This window comes from Ranitomeya variabilis, chromosome 4 (genome assembly GCF_051348905.1).
Source record: "Ranitomeya variabilis isolate aRanVar5 chromosome 4, aRanVar5.hap1, whole genome shotgun sequence".
In the NCBI taxonomy this organism is placed as follows: domain Eukaryota; kingdom Metazoa; phylum Chordata; class Amphibia; order Anura; family Dendrobatidae; genus Ranitomeya; species Ranitomeya variabilis.
This window is the reverse complement of record NC_135235.1, coordinates 329,183,710-329,196,913: the sequence shown is the minus strand read 5'-3', so window position 1 is coordinate 329,196,913 and position 13,204 is coordinate 329,183,710. Positions and strand designations below refer to the sequence as shown.

General features: G+C 43.1%; 1 protein-coding gene across 2 annotated transcripts in view; it reads right to left on the bottom strand.

The window, feature by feature from the left end:
- Nucleotides 1–984: 984 nt before the first annotated feature.
- Nucleotides 985–13,204, bottom strand: part of USP2 (ubiquitin specific peptidase 2) — a 94,240-nt gene continuing 82,020 nt past the window's right edge. For both annotated transcript variants that reach the window (XM_077250502.1, XM_077250503.1), the window contains 4 exons: nt 6,236–6,356; nt 4,452–5,969; nt 1,884–2,891; nt 985–1,139 (listed from right to left, as the gene is read on the bottom strand). In XM_077250502.1, coding sequence (XP_077106617.1) covers nt 5,882–5,969; nt 6,236–6,356 — 209 coding nt within the window. In that variant the 3' untranslated portion in view covers nt 985–1,139; nt 1,884–2,891; nt 4,452–5,881. The remainder of the gene's footprint in view (nt 1,140–1,883; nt 2,892–4,451; nt 5,970–6,235; nt 6,357–13,204) is intronic.

Below are 13,204 nucleotides of genomic sequence, written 5' to 3'. Positions count from 1 at the left end.
CTGTATGGAGCATCTTATAGGGCCATAACGTTTGTGCAGCACTATAAGGGGCAAATATCTTTATAGAGCATCTTATGGGGCCATAATCAGCATTTGTGCAGCATTATATTGGGCAAATGTGTCTATGGAGCATCTTATGGGGCCTTTATTAACCTTTATGCAGGATTATATGGGGCATATTTTAATTTGGAACATCTTATGGGGCCATAATGAACAGTATGGAGCATTATATGGGGCTCCTGATTCAATATGGATATTCAAAGACATTTAACCTACTGATGTCTCAATTAATTTTACTTTTATTGGTATCTATTATTACTTTTGACATTTACCGGTAGCTGCTGCATTTTCCCCCCTAGGCTTATACTCGAGTCAATAAGTTTTCCCAGTTTTTTGTGGCAAAATTAGGGGGGTCGGCTTATACTCGGGTCGGCTTATACTCGAGTATATACGGTATGTATATTATGGCTAAATCCTTGATATTCATACCAATACCAATTAAGCTAAAGGTTTCAGGTTGGAAACCTTTATTCATCATACTTTAACACTGGCTGATGAAAATAATTTATAAGGCTAGCATTGCATTAAGCCTTAAACCAAAGTTTATGTGCTGCCTTCAGTAAACCAGCGTAACCTGACATGTTTTTCAGGCATGTGCTGCCTTGCTCAATACCAGTGAACTCAGAGAGATCGGACATGAGTAGCAAATTGCAAACTTGCGATCACATGACTGCTAGCTCTTGGCGCCAGCCCCAGAGAATCCTGATAATGTGCACTGTGCGTGCTGTGAGGATTCACATAAGAGTGACTGCAGACTTGTACCCCAAGCCAAGACACCCTCTTTAACCTGTGGGAGCCTACAGGGTATAAAAGTTTAATTTAGAAAAAATACTTAAAATAGTATTAGTGTTTTGTAATTCTTCTCTTAGAATAGAAACTATACAGTGAATGTTCAGAAGAAAGCACAGGAGTCAGCCATGTTTTAAAACAGAGTATAATTCAATATGTACATTTGCATAGAACACATAGGGTCCTTAGTGTTACATCAGAACTCGGTACAAATTCTACACACTTACATGGTAAGCACCAGCTCAGTGTGGCCTGAGAGGGGTTGTGGACATCCCCAAAATACTCACTGTCTAAGGGTACCATCACACAGTGCCATTTTGATCGCTACGACGGTATGATTCGTGACGTTCTAGCGATATCGTTACGATATCGCAGTGTCTGACACGCAGCAGCGATCAGGGATCCTGCTGAGAATCGTACGTCGTAGCAGATCGTTTGGAACTTTCTTTCGTCGCTTGATCACCCGCTGACATCGCTGGATCGTTGTGTGTGACAGCGATCCAGCGATGTGTTCGCTTGTAACCAGGGTAAACATCGGGTAACTAAGCGCAGGGCCGCGCTTAGTAACCCGATGTTTACCGTGGTTACCAGCGTAAACGTAAAAAAAACAAACAGTACATACTCACATTCCGGTGTCTGTCCTCCGGCGTCTCAGCTTCTCTGCAGTGTGAGCGCCGGCCAGAAAGCGAGCACAGCGGTGACGTCTGACGTCACCGCTCTGCTTTCCGGCCGCTGTGCTTACACAGTGGAGAGAAGCTGAGACGCCGGAGGACAGACACCGGAATGTAAGTATGTACTGTTTTTTTTTTTTACGTTTACGCTGGTAACCACGGTAAACATCGGGTTACTAAGCGCGGCCCTGCGCTTAGTAACCCGATGTTTACCCTGGTTACCCGGGGACTTCGGCATCGCTCCAGCGCCGTGTATTGCAACGTGTGACCGCAGTCTACGACGCTGGAGCGATAATCATACGATCGCTGCGACGTCACGGATCGTGCCGTCGTAGCGATCAAAATGGCACTGTGTGACGGTACCCTAAGAGATATGCAGCAGGTATAGTTCCAGCTCACTACAGTATAGGCAATACATTAGTGTTACACACGCTCACACACATCTCATGCTTACACATTACACAACAAACATGCGCTTCTCTACAGTACATGGACACTCAGTAGTTCTTTACAGTGCAAATACAACCGGTTATTGCTAATACTGCTAGATCAAATGTAGCACAATTGATATAGCTAAAAAATGATCCAGTGCATGGAGTAAATGCCACGAGTCCACGAGAAGAGCATATGGGGTGACCGAGCGCTCAGAAGCACAGACACATTAGCTGTCACACAATTAGGGATTTTTATCAAAACTAGTGCAAAAGTAAAATGCAGCATTTGCCTATACTAACCAGTAAGCACTGGGAAACCAGAGCCGAATCCGATAATTGACAGAAGATCACATTTACACTTGCATATATCACAGTGTTTGTAAGCCAAAACCAGGAGCGGAAGAGACACCAAAAATAGAATAGAAAGATTTGCAGCTCTTCTGCATTTAACCCAACTCTGATTTTGACTTACAGATACTGATCGGAAATAGTGACCAAATAAAAATACTGCCATGTGAAAGGGTCCTCATTCCTCCCACGTTCCTCACCTTTTCTTATAAGCACTTGGAGAATCCTACTGTCATTCTTTGCAGAAGTCGAAGCTACTTGTGAGATGCTTTATGTGATTTCTGCATATCTGCCATCAAGAATCCACTACTTGGAGCCATATACTGAATGGATGGAAGTGTGGCCGGCTTGAAACTGTCCTTCATCCAACTACATCAGTGCAATCAGGATTTATGCCTCATGATGATCTATTAAGAGGGCTGTGCACTTCGTAACAAACCTTATCGCAAAGTTTTCAAAACCCTTTCTGCAAAGGCTCGATGAGAAGCATCTCTTAGTCAGCAGTCAGGCACACAAAGACCTCCAGAGATTGGCTTCCTTCTAGACAATAGCATTTCTGGCCACAACACACAATCCATAAATACAGGTCCTTCTCAAAAAATTAGCATATAGTGTTAAATTTCATTATTTACCATAATGTAATGATTACAATTAAACTTTCATATATTATAGATTCATTATCCACCAACTGAAATTTGTCAGGTCTTTTATTGTCTTAATACTGATGATTTTGGCCTACAACTCCTGATAACCCAAAAAACCTGTCTCAATAAATTAGCATATCAAGAAAAGGTTCTCTAAACGACCTATTACCCTAATCTTCTGAATCAACTAATTAACTCTAAACACATGCAAAAGATACCTGAGGCTTTTAAAAACTCCCTGCCTGGTTCATTACTCAAAACCCCCATCATGGGTAAGACTAGCGACCTGACAGATGTCAAGAAGGCCATCATTGACACCCTCAAGCAAGAGGGTAAGACCCAGAAAGAAATTTCTCAACAAATAGGCTGTTCCCAGAGTGCTGTATCAAGGCACCTCAATGGTAAGTCTGTTGGAAGGAAACAATGTGGCAGAAAACGCTGTACAACGAGAAGAGGTGACCGGACCCTGAGGAAGATTGTGGAGAAGGACCGATTCCAGACCTTGGGGAACCTGAGGAAGCAGTGGACTGAGTCTGGTGTGGAAACATCCAGAGCCACCGTGCACAGGCGTGTGCAGGAAATGGGCTACAGGTGCCGCATTCCCCAGGTAAAGCCACTTTTGAACCATAAACAGCGGCAGAAGCGCCTGACCTGGGCTACAGAGAAGCAGCACTGGACTGTTGCTAAGTGGTCCCAAGTACTTTTTTCTGATGAAAGCAAATTTTGCATGTCATTCGGAAATCAAGGTGCCAGAGTCTGGAGGAAGACTGGGGAGAAGGAAATGCCAAAATGCCTGAAGTCCAGTGTCAAGTACCCAGTCAGTGATGGTGTGGGGTGCCATGTCAGCTGCTGGTGTTGGTCCACTGTGTTTCATCAAGGGCAGGGTCAATGCAGCTAGCTATCAGGAGATTTTGGAGCACTTCATGCTTCCTGGCACCTGCTCACAGTGCCAAAACCACTGGTAAATGGTTTACTGACCATGGTATTACTGTGCTCAATTGGCCTGCCAACTCTCCTGACCTGAACCCCATAGAGAATCTGTGGGATATTGTGAAGAGAAAGTTGAGAGACGCAAGACCCAACACTCTGGATGAGATTAAGGCCGCTATTGAAGCATCCTGGGCCTCCATAACATCTCAGCAGTGTCACAGGCTGATTGCCTCCATGCCACGCCGCATTGAAGCAGTCATTTCTGCCAAAGGATTCCCGACCAAGTATTGAGTGCATAACTGAACATTATTATTTGATGGTTTTTTTGTTTGTTATTAAAAAACACTTTTATTTGATTGGACGGTTGAAATATGCTAATTTATTGAGACAGGTTTTTTGGGTTATCAGGAGTTGTAGGCCAAAATCATCAGTATTAAAACAATAAAAGACCTGACAAATTTCAGTTGGTGGATAATGAATCTATAATATATGAAAGTTTAATTGTAATCATTACATTATGGTAAATAATGAAATTTAACACTATATGCTAATTTTTTGAGAAGGACCTGTATAACTAATCGATCAGTGGTTGTTTGAATCCTGCTCACACAGATCATCCCAAACTGTTGGGGGTAAATATGATCATTTCTTCCCCAAATCGTGTGCACTTTGCCAGCAGCACATCTCCCGTTTACCTAAACAGATAGGCTCCTAACGAAATAATGGGGTAAACAATTACCAAATCTTTACATTCGGGACAATCATTCTTACCAACACTCATTTGGCCCATTTTTGGCCTATGTAAAAGAAGGACCTTAACAGAAAGAAATAGTAAGAACTACAGGATGGCCTGCCCGGTAAGATGGCCTGTCCTGTAAGGTGGCCTGCCCGGTACGTTGGCCTGCCCTTTACACTGACACCAGCGGCTCCTGCTTCTGCCTGTTCACAGTTGACCTTTGACGTCAGATACATGATTACACTTGTCATTCACTTCTATTGCTTCACCTTTCAGAATAAATATGACCGCACAAACACCGCGCTTCCTGATGCATAAAAATATACAAAAAAAACAATTATCAAAACAAACAAAAAAAAAAAGCTGGTTTTGTCTTCAGTCCGACCATATAACACTGTTGTGGATGCCACACAACACTTAAGCAGTGCATAAATAATTTTGTTCCTAATACCCCACAATTCAATCTCATGGAAACCTCAGGAACTGTCAAAAAAACTCTGCCTGGAGTGACTTTACGAGTGGTCACCTTTTTTTTTCTTTACACGCTACATACTGAACTGCGGAAAACCACGTAATAGTTTCCTTATCATATAACTGCAATATGACCTGAGCGGAGGGCTCCAGTTGATTTAGTAAAAACACACATCACATCAAATCGCCGTGACTATTTACAATAGTGACCAGACTTCGGATCCATGGTGGCGGGCCCACTCCACTGTGGTTCTTGAAATACTTTTATCACTGTAGGCGCCACCATTTAATAAATGAACACTATTCCTGTAAATGAGATAAGTCCCTAACAATCACAATGGGGGGGTTCTCACATTAACGAGATGTTCGTCACATAAAGAAGCTTTCCTGAGAATGATATTAAATATGATTTAAACAAAGTCTATGAAGGTTCCTCTGCTAACACCCAAATGGAGCAACGGCAACAATATGGTGTCCAGAGCAACATCACTGTGCAGAGCGACACTGCTCTACATCCGGCTTCCAGCGCGAAGGAGCACATTTTATTCAGTAGCCAACGCAACCTTCTCTTGTCCGGAATCGGAAACTGTTCTGGCTTTGTTATCCGTCCACTGGCCCGAGGACCCAGTATAAGGCGACAATCCTACTGCTTTTTGGCTGTGCAGGTAAGGCACCCAGTGAGTGAATGTAATGCTGGTGAACGTCTTGTGGCTCACTACAGTATAAACGTGCGTTAGGTGTGAGCCTCTCTGCAGGTGTCACTTGTCTTTTTTTCTCCACCCATAACTGGCCGGCAAGCTACATTCTGGAGGACGGTCCCGATAGCTCATAAAATAGCACGTAGGCGTCACTGCTCCTGACCTGGCTGGAAGACATTGCTGTGACCCTGAAAAAAGAAGAAAAAAAAAAAAAGAAAAGAAGAAAAAAGCAAGTTATGATTGAATATTAGTGTTCTTCATAGTTCAGGGTTATAACAATGACTAAAAGAAAAAGTGAAAAAATGTTCCACTGGGAGACACGTTCACTGATTGCTAGGGACAGTCACTGTACCATCATGGGATATACAGCATATAAAGTATATTCATCTACAGAATAGGGACAAATCCGGATGTTACCTTCAACTTTCTAAAAAAGAAACAACTGGATAATTACCTTGAGTCATTGAAAGTGTGCCACTCTCCATTGTTAGGGCTTTTGCAGTAAGCCGTATAATGTCCTCCCATGGTGGTACCCGAGTGATTGGACACAGCATATAAATTATAGGTTGCGTGAGCTGCAAAGAGACCACAAGAATGTAGGAACCATTACACAATTTGTATATAACACAACCATCAGGTCGTTTTTACTGCAGCTTTAGAAATTGTTGAAGACACAGACTCTGTGGCCACAGCACCGCCATGACCTTGATGTCTAGTGCTGCTGCCGTAGGGACAGGGTGTTGGATCAAAACCTCCTTCTGCATCAATGTCCCATACTAATGGCCTTGATTAGAAGGCATAATGTGGACATGTGATGAAATAATGGATAAAAACTTAAGGTACCTTCACACTGAACAACGATAACGATAACGATAGCGATCTGTGACGTTGCAGCATCCTGGATAACGATATCGTTGTGTTTGACACGCAGCAGCGATCAGGATCCTGCTGTGACATCGTTGGTCGGAGCTAGAAGGCCAGCACCTTATTTCGTCGCTGGATCACCCGCTGACATCGCTGAATCGGCGTGTGTGACGCGGATTCAGCGATGTCTTCAATGGTAACCAGGGTCGCTTAATGTGACGGTACCTAAGGGTATGTGAACACGTTGCGGATTTCTTGCAGAAATTTCCTGAAGAAAACCGGAAATTTTCTGCAAGAAATCCGCATTTTTTTTTTTTGCGTTTTTTTTCTGTTTTTTTCGCGTTTTTTTAGCATTCTGCAAGCGTAATTAGCTTGCAGAATGCTAAAGTTTTCCAAGCGATCTGTAGCATCGCTTGGAAAACTGACTGACAGGTTGGTCACACTTGTCAAACATACTGTTTGACAAGTGTGACCATCTTTTTACTATAGATGCAGCTTATGCAGCATCTATAGTAAAAGATAGAATGTTTAAAAATAATAATAAAAAAAAAAAAAATGCTTATACTCACCCAGACATCTCCTCAGCGGCGTCCGTTCCTCTTTCTATAGCTGGCGTGTGCGCACAGGACCTTCTGTGACGTCACGGTCACGTGAGCGGTCACATGACCGCTCACGACCAATCACAGGACAGTGACGTCATCGGCAGGTCTTTCACCGCACACCAGCTACAGGAACCGAAGCGACAGCGTGCAGTGGAGGCGGGAAGACATCGAGGGTGAGTATAGGACTATTTTTTATTTTAATTCTTATTTTTTGACCACTTATATGGTGCCCAGTGCGTGGAGGAGAGTCTCCTCTCCTCCACCCTGGGTACCAACCGCATATGATCTGCTTACTTCCCGCATGGTGTGCACAGCCCCGTGCGGGAAGTAAGCAGATCAATGGACCCCTAGGTGTGCGGAATCCCCTGCAATTCCGCATTTTAATGAACATGTTGCTTTTTTTTCCGCGATGCGATTTTTTCGCGGAAAAAAAGGCTACATTTGCACAAAAAATGCGGAATACACTTAAAATAATAGGAGGCATATGTAAGCGTTTTTTTCGCGTTTTTATCACGTTTTTATAGCGGAAAAAACACGAAAAATACTTAACGTGTGCACATGGCCTAAGAGCTTTGTCCTGCTTCTACACATTAAGGGTATGTGAACACGTTGCGGATTTCTTGCAGAAATTTCCTGAAGAAAACCGGAAATTTTCTGCAAGAAATCCGCATTTTTTTTTTTGCGTTTTTTTTCCGTTTTTTTCGCGTTTTTTTAGCATTCTGCAAGCGTAATTAGCTTGCAGAATGCTAAAGTTTTCCAAGCGATCTGTAGCATCGCTTGGAAAACTGACTGACAGGTTGGTCACACTTGTCAAACATACTGTTTGACAAGTGTGACCATCTTTTTACTATAGATGCAGCTTATGCAGCATCTATAGTAAAAGATAGAATGTTTAAAAATAATAAAAAAAATAAAAAAAATGCTTATACTCACCCGCAGACAGCTGATATCCTCACCGGCGTCCGTTCCGTATAGATGGTGTGCGCGCGCAGGACCTTCCATGACGTCGCGGTCACATGACCGGTCTCGACCAATCACAGGACGGTCACAAGACCGTGACGTCATCGCAGGTCCTTCACCGCACATCAGCTACAGGAACCGAAGCGGCAGCATGCAGCTGAGAGGCGGGAAGACATCGAGGGTGAGTATAGGACTATTTTTTATTTTAATTCTTTATTTTTGACCACTTATATGGTGCCCAGTGCGTGGAGGAGAGTCTCCTCTCCTCCACCCTGGGTACCAACCGCACATAATCTGCTTATTTCCCGCATGGTGTGCACAGCCCCGTGCGGGAAGTAAGCAGATCAATGGACCCCTAGGTGTGCGGAATCCCCGCAATTCCGCATTTTTAATGAACATGTTGCTTTTTTTTCCGCGATGCGATTTTTTCGCGGAAAAAATCGCAACATTTGCACAAAAAATGCGGAATACACTGTAAATAATAGGAGGCATATGTTAGCCTTTTTTTCGCGTTTTTATAGCGAAAAAACGCGAAAAAAACGCTAAAAATCCTGAACGTGTGCACATGGCCTAATGGTCCGTGTTTGTTCTGAGACTACAGATATCACTACGTATCATACAGAGATAAGATGGCCTCTGAACAAGCACACTCAGCTCAGGATAGTGAGAGTAGTGATAATGACAACTGCTCTGGAAGGTGGGTGTCCAGCCTGGTGATTTTATAAGACTGATAACAACTAAGTGTATGTGCACATGTTCAGTATTGGCAGGAGATTTTCATGCTACAAATACTAATGTGTTGGCAGGAAAAACGTTGGGTAAAAATATGCACATTTTTGCTACATTTTTTTTAAATTCATTTATTGGGTGAAAAATGCTATAAAAAGAATTGAAATGCTTCAGAAAATCTTGACAAAAAACCCCACAATGCTTGAACAATACATATTCTGAGAAGGAGGGAGATGACTAGGATGTCAGGAGTTAACTCCTTTCCTGGAATGTGACTACTGCACACAAGGTCTCTGGTCATCTCATTGGAATCCAGCTGTACACTATGAACGATTGGCTGCAGATATCAAAAGTCAATTGTAAACTTGCCTATTTTAAAGCCAACTAACTAAAACATTTTAAATAAATAGAGAATAACCCTTTAATTAAATAAAATGATTAGATAATACATTTTAATTTAAAATAGTGAACAGCTTAGATCTTTATTGTCTTCCAAGCCAAAGTGTGTAAAAGCACTAGGGTTTAATACTGCATTAAAGATGCTGAAGTGGAGTTTGTTCTTACATGCTGGTATCATTCGTAACGTCCTGCCCACATACTGAAAATTACAGCCATTTTCTAGCAAATAAATGACATATAGTATGTTACAGCAGAATTCAGGAATGGTTTGGTCTCAAAACTTAACAAATTTATGTATTTTGATTAAAAAAAATCATTCTTGACAGAAACACTGCTACAGTAACAGGGACTGTACATGAAAGTCAAATTATGAACAAAACCCCGTGCAGAAATATCTTAAGGCTCAGAAAGAGATAATGTAACATAAGCGGCACTAAGACATATCATTACACATTGGCATCACGTTCTCTCCCGCACCTGAAATCCGCTGCCTTGTGGTAACTCTCGACTCTGCCTTGTCCTTCAAACCACACGTTCAAACTCTTGCCACCTCCTGTCGCTTCCAACTCAAAAATATTGCCAGAATCCGTCCCTTCCTCACCCCACAATCTACTAAGACTCTTGTGCATGCCCTTATCTCCCGCCTCGACTACTGCAACACCCTTCCTCTGTGGCCTCCCCGCTAACTCTCTTGCACCACTCCAGTCTGTCCTCAACTCTGCTGTCCGGCTAATCCACCTCTCTCCTCGCTACTCCCCTGCTTCTCCCCTTTGCAAATCCCTCCACTGGCTCCCAATTCCCCTCAAATCCAGTTCAAACTACTAACACTGATCTACAAAGCCATCTACAACCTGTCCCCTCCCTATATCTCTGAACTAATCTCCCAATACCTTCCCTCACGTAATCTCCGATCCTCCCAAGACCTCCTACTCTCCTCCACACTTATTCGTTCCTCACACAACCGCCTCCAATATTTCTCCCGAATATCCCCCATCCTCTGGAATTCCATGCCTCAACACGTCCGACTATCCACCACCCTCGGATCCTTCAGACGGAACCTGAAAACCCATCTCTTCAGGAAAGCCTACAGCCTGCAATAACCATTCTGCCGCCTCGCCATCGCCACAACAGCCGCCTCACCACCGCCAGAGCAGCTGCACCTCCGACCTTCTGTCTCTTCCCCACTATCCCATAGAATGTAAGTCCGCAAGGACAGGGTCCTCTCCCCTCTGTACCAGTCTGTCACTGTAAACTTGTTTACTGTAAACGATATTTATAACCCTGTATGTAACCCCTTCTCATGTACAGAACCATGGAATTAATGGTGCTATATAAATAAATAATAATAATAATTAGTAACACGGTCATAAATACTGCGATACAGCCAATAGGTGGCGCAGTAGGCAAAGTATTCCAAAGGGTCACAGTGTCTCACATGCCTTACTGCTGGGGGGTCTCTACATGTGACGTGCAGCCAACCAGCAGCAAACATGTAACACACCGATAAGCCCCCACAACTCCATGTAGAGCCCTCCAGTGTTCTCTATGAGAGGACTGCTGACAGACCCCTCTGTGACAGACAAGTGAGATAAGTCTCAGGGAGCACAAAAGGATCGGCAGTCTGAAATCAAACTTGCAGGATCTTTAACCACTTCATGACCCGGAGTATTTTCGTTTTCTGCTCCCCTCCTTCCCAGAGCCATAACTTTTTTATTTTTCCGTCAATATGGCCATGTGAGGGTTAATTTTTTGCGGGACAAGTTGTACTTTTTATCGACATCATTGATTTTAGCATGTCATGTACTAGAAAACGGTAAAAAAATTCCAAGAGCGGTGAAATTGCAAAAAAAGTGCAATCACACACTGGTTTTTTGTTTGGCTTTTTTGCTAGGTTCACCAAATGCTAAATCTGACCTGCCACTATGATTCTCCAGGTCATTACAAGTTCATAGACACCAAACATGTCTAAGTTACTTTTTATCTAAGTGGTAAAAGAATTCCAAACTTTGCTAAAGAAAAAAAAAAAATTGCGCCATTTTCCGATACCCATAACGTCTCCATTTTTCGTGATCTTGGGTCGGGCGAGGGCTTATTTTTTGCGCGCCGACCTGCCGTTTCTAATGATACCATTTTGGTGCAGATACAATCTTTTGATCGCCCTTTATTGCATTATAATTCACCCAAAAAACGTAATTCAGGCATGTTGGATTTTTTTTATCACTAAGCCGTTTAGCGATCAGGTTAATCCTTTCTTTTTTATTGATAGATCGGGCGATTCTGAACCCGGCGATACCAAACATGTGTATGTTTGATTTTTTTTTTATTGTTTTATTTTGAATGGGGTGAAAGGGAGGTGATTTAAACTTTTATATATTTTTTTTTCAGATTTTTTAAAAAAAATATATATATTTTTTTTACTTTTGCCATGCTTCAATAGCCTCCATGGGAGGCTAGAAGCTGGCATAGCCTGATAGGCTTTGCTACATAGGTGCGAAGCTCAAATCGCTTCTATGTAGTAGAATTACTGCACTGCTATGAATGCCGACCACAGGGTGGTGCTCACAGCAAGCCGGCATCAACAACCGTAGAGGTCTTCAATAGACCTCTGGTTGTCATGCCGACGCATCACTGACCCCCGATCATGTGACGGGGTCAGCGATGCGCTCATTTCCGGCCCGATGGCCGGAAGTGCTAGTTAAATGCCGCTGTCAGCGTTTGACAGCGGCATTTAACTAGTTGATAGCGGAGGGTGAATCGCGATTCCACCCACCGCTATTGCGGGCACATGTCAGCTGTAAAAAACAGCTGACATGTTCCAGCTTTGATGCGGGTTCACCACCGGAGCCCACATCAAACCAGCGGATCTGACCTCGGACGTAGTATCCTGTCTGAGGTCAGAAAGGGGTTAGGGGGTATTCCCATATGTAGTAGGTGTAAATAATAATAATAATATCAGCAAATGTAGAAATGTGGTATAATTTTTCTGATTTGCTACGTATCTTTCCTCAAGGGCAGGTATTTAGACTGTGTAAAAAATGTTGCAAAATAAAAATGTTTCAAAAATAGAAGTGTCACTAGTTAATATTTTTCTAGATATATTTGCACATAGGCACTCGGCGGGGAGTTGTTCCAATCAACCACAGATCTTCTGTGGATGCAGGCTTGCACAAATCCTTCTGTTTCTTACTGTGATCCCAGATAGATTCGATGATGTGAGATCAGGGCTGTGTGGGGCCAGATCATCACCTCCAGGACTACTTGTTCTTCTTTACACTAATGATAGTTCTTGGACTGTATATTTGGGGTTGTTGTCCTGCTGAAGAGTAAATCTGGAGCCAATCAGACGCCTCCCTGGGTATTGTATGATGGATAAGCATCTGTCTATATTTATCAGCATTGAGGCCATCAAGAAATGGACAACGTTCAGGAGCATAGACACAGGGATTGGCCCAGGAAGGTTAGTGCAGCAGATGACAGACGCACCATGCTTACTTTCCTTCTAAACTGGAAGATGTCCAGCAGTGCCATCAGCTCAGAACTGGCAGTAACCAGCTAAGCCCAGCTACACCCACACACATCTACTGTTCAGACGTTGTCTTCATGGAAGAGTTACAGCAAAAAAAACAACAACAACATCATATCTTCTACATTGAAACTATGCATGAAAACATAGGAACTGGGGTACAAAAAATGGCAGCAGGTGCTCTGGACCGGGGAGTCAAAAATAAAATATCTGGCTGTACAGAAGGCAGTTTGGTGGTCAAAGGTGTAGAGAGGGGTACAGTAAAGAGTGTCTGTGTGGAGTGTGGATATGGCCCCCATACAGCAGCATCTCACCATAACATCTGTCACGGATTACATGGAGAGAG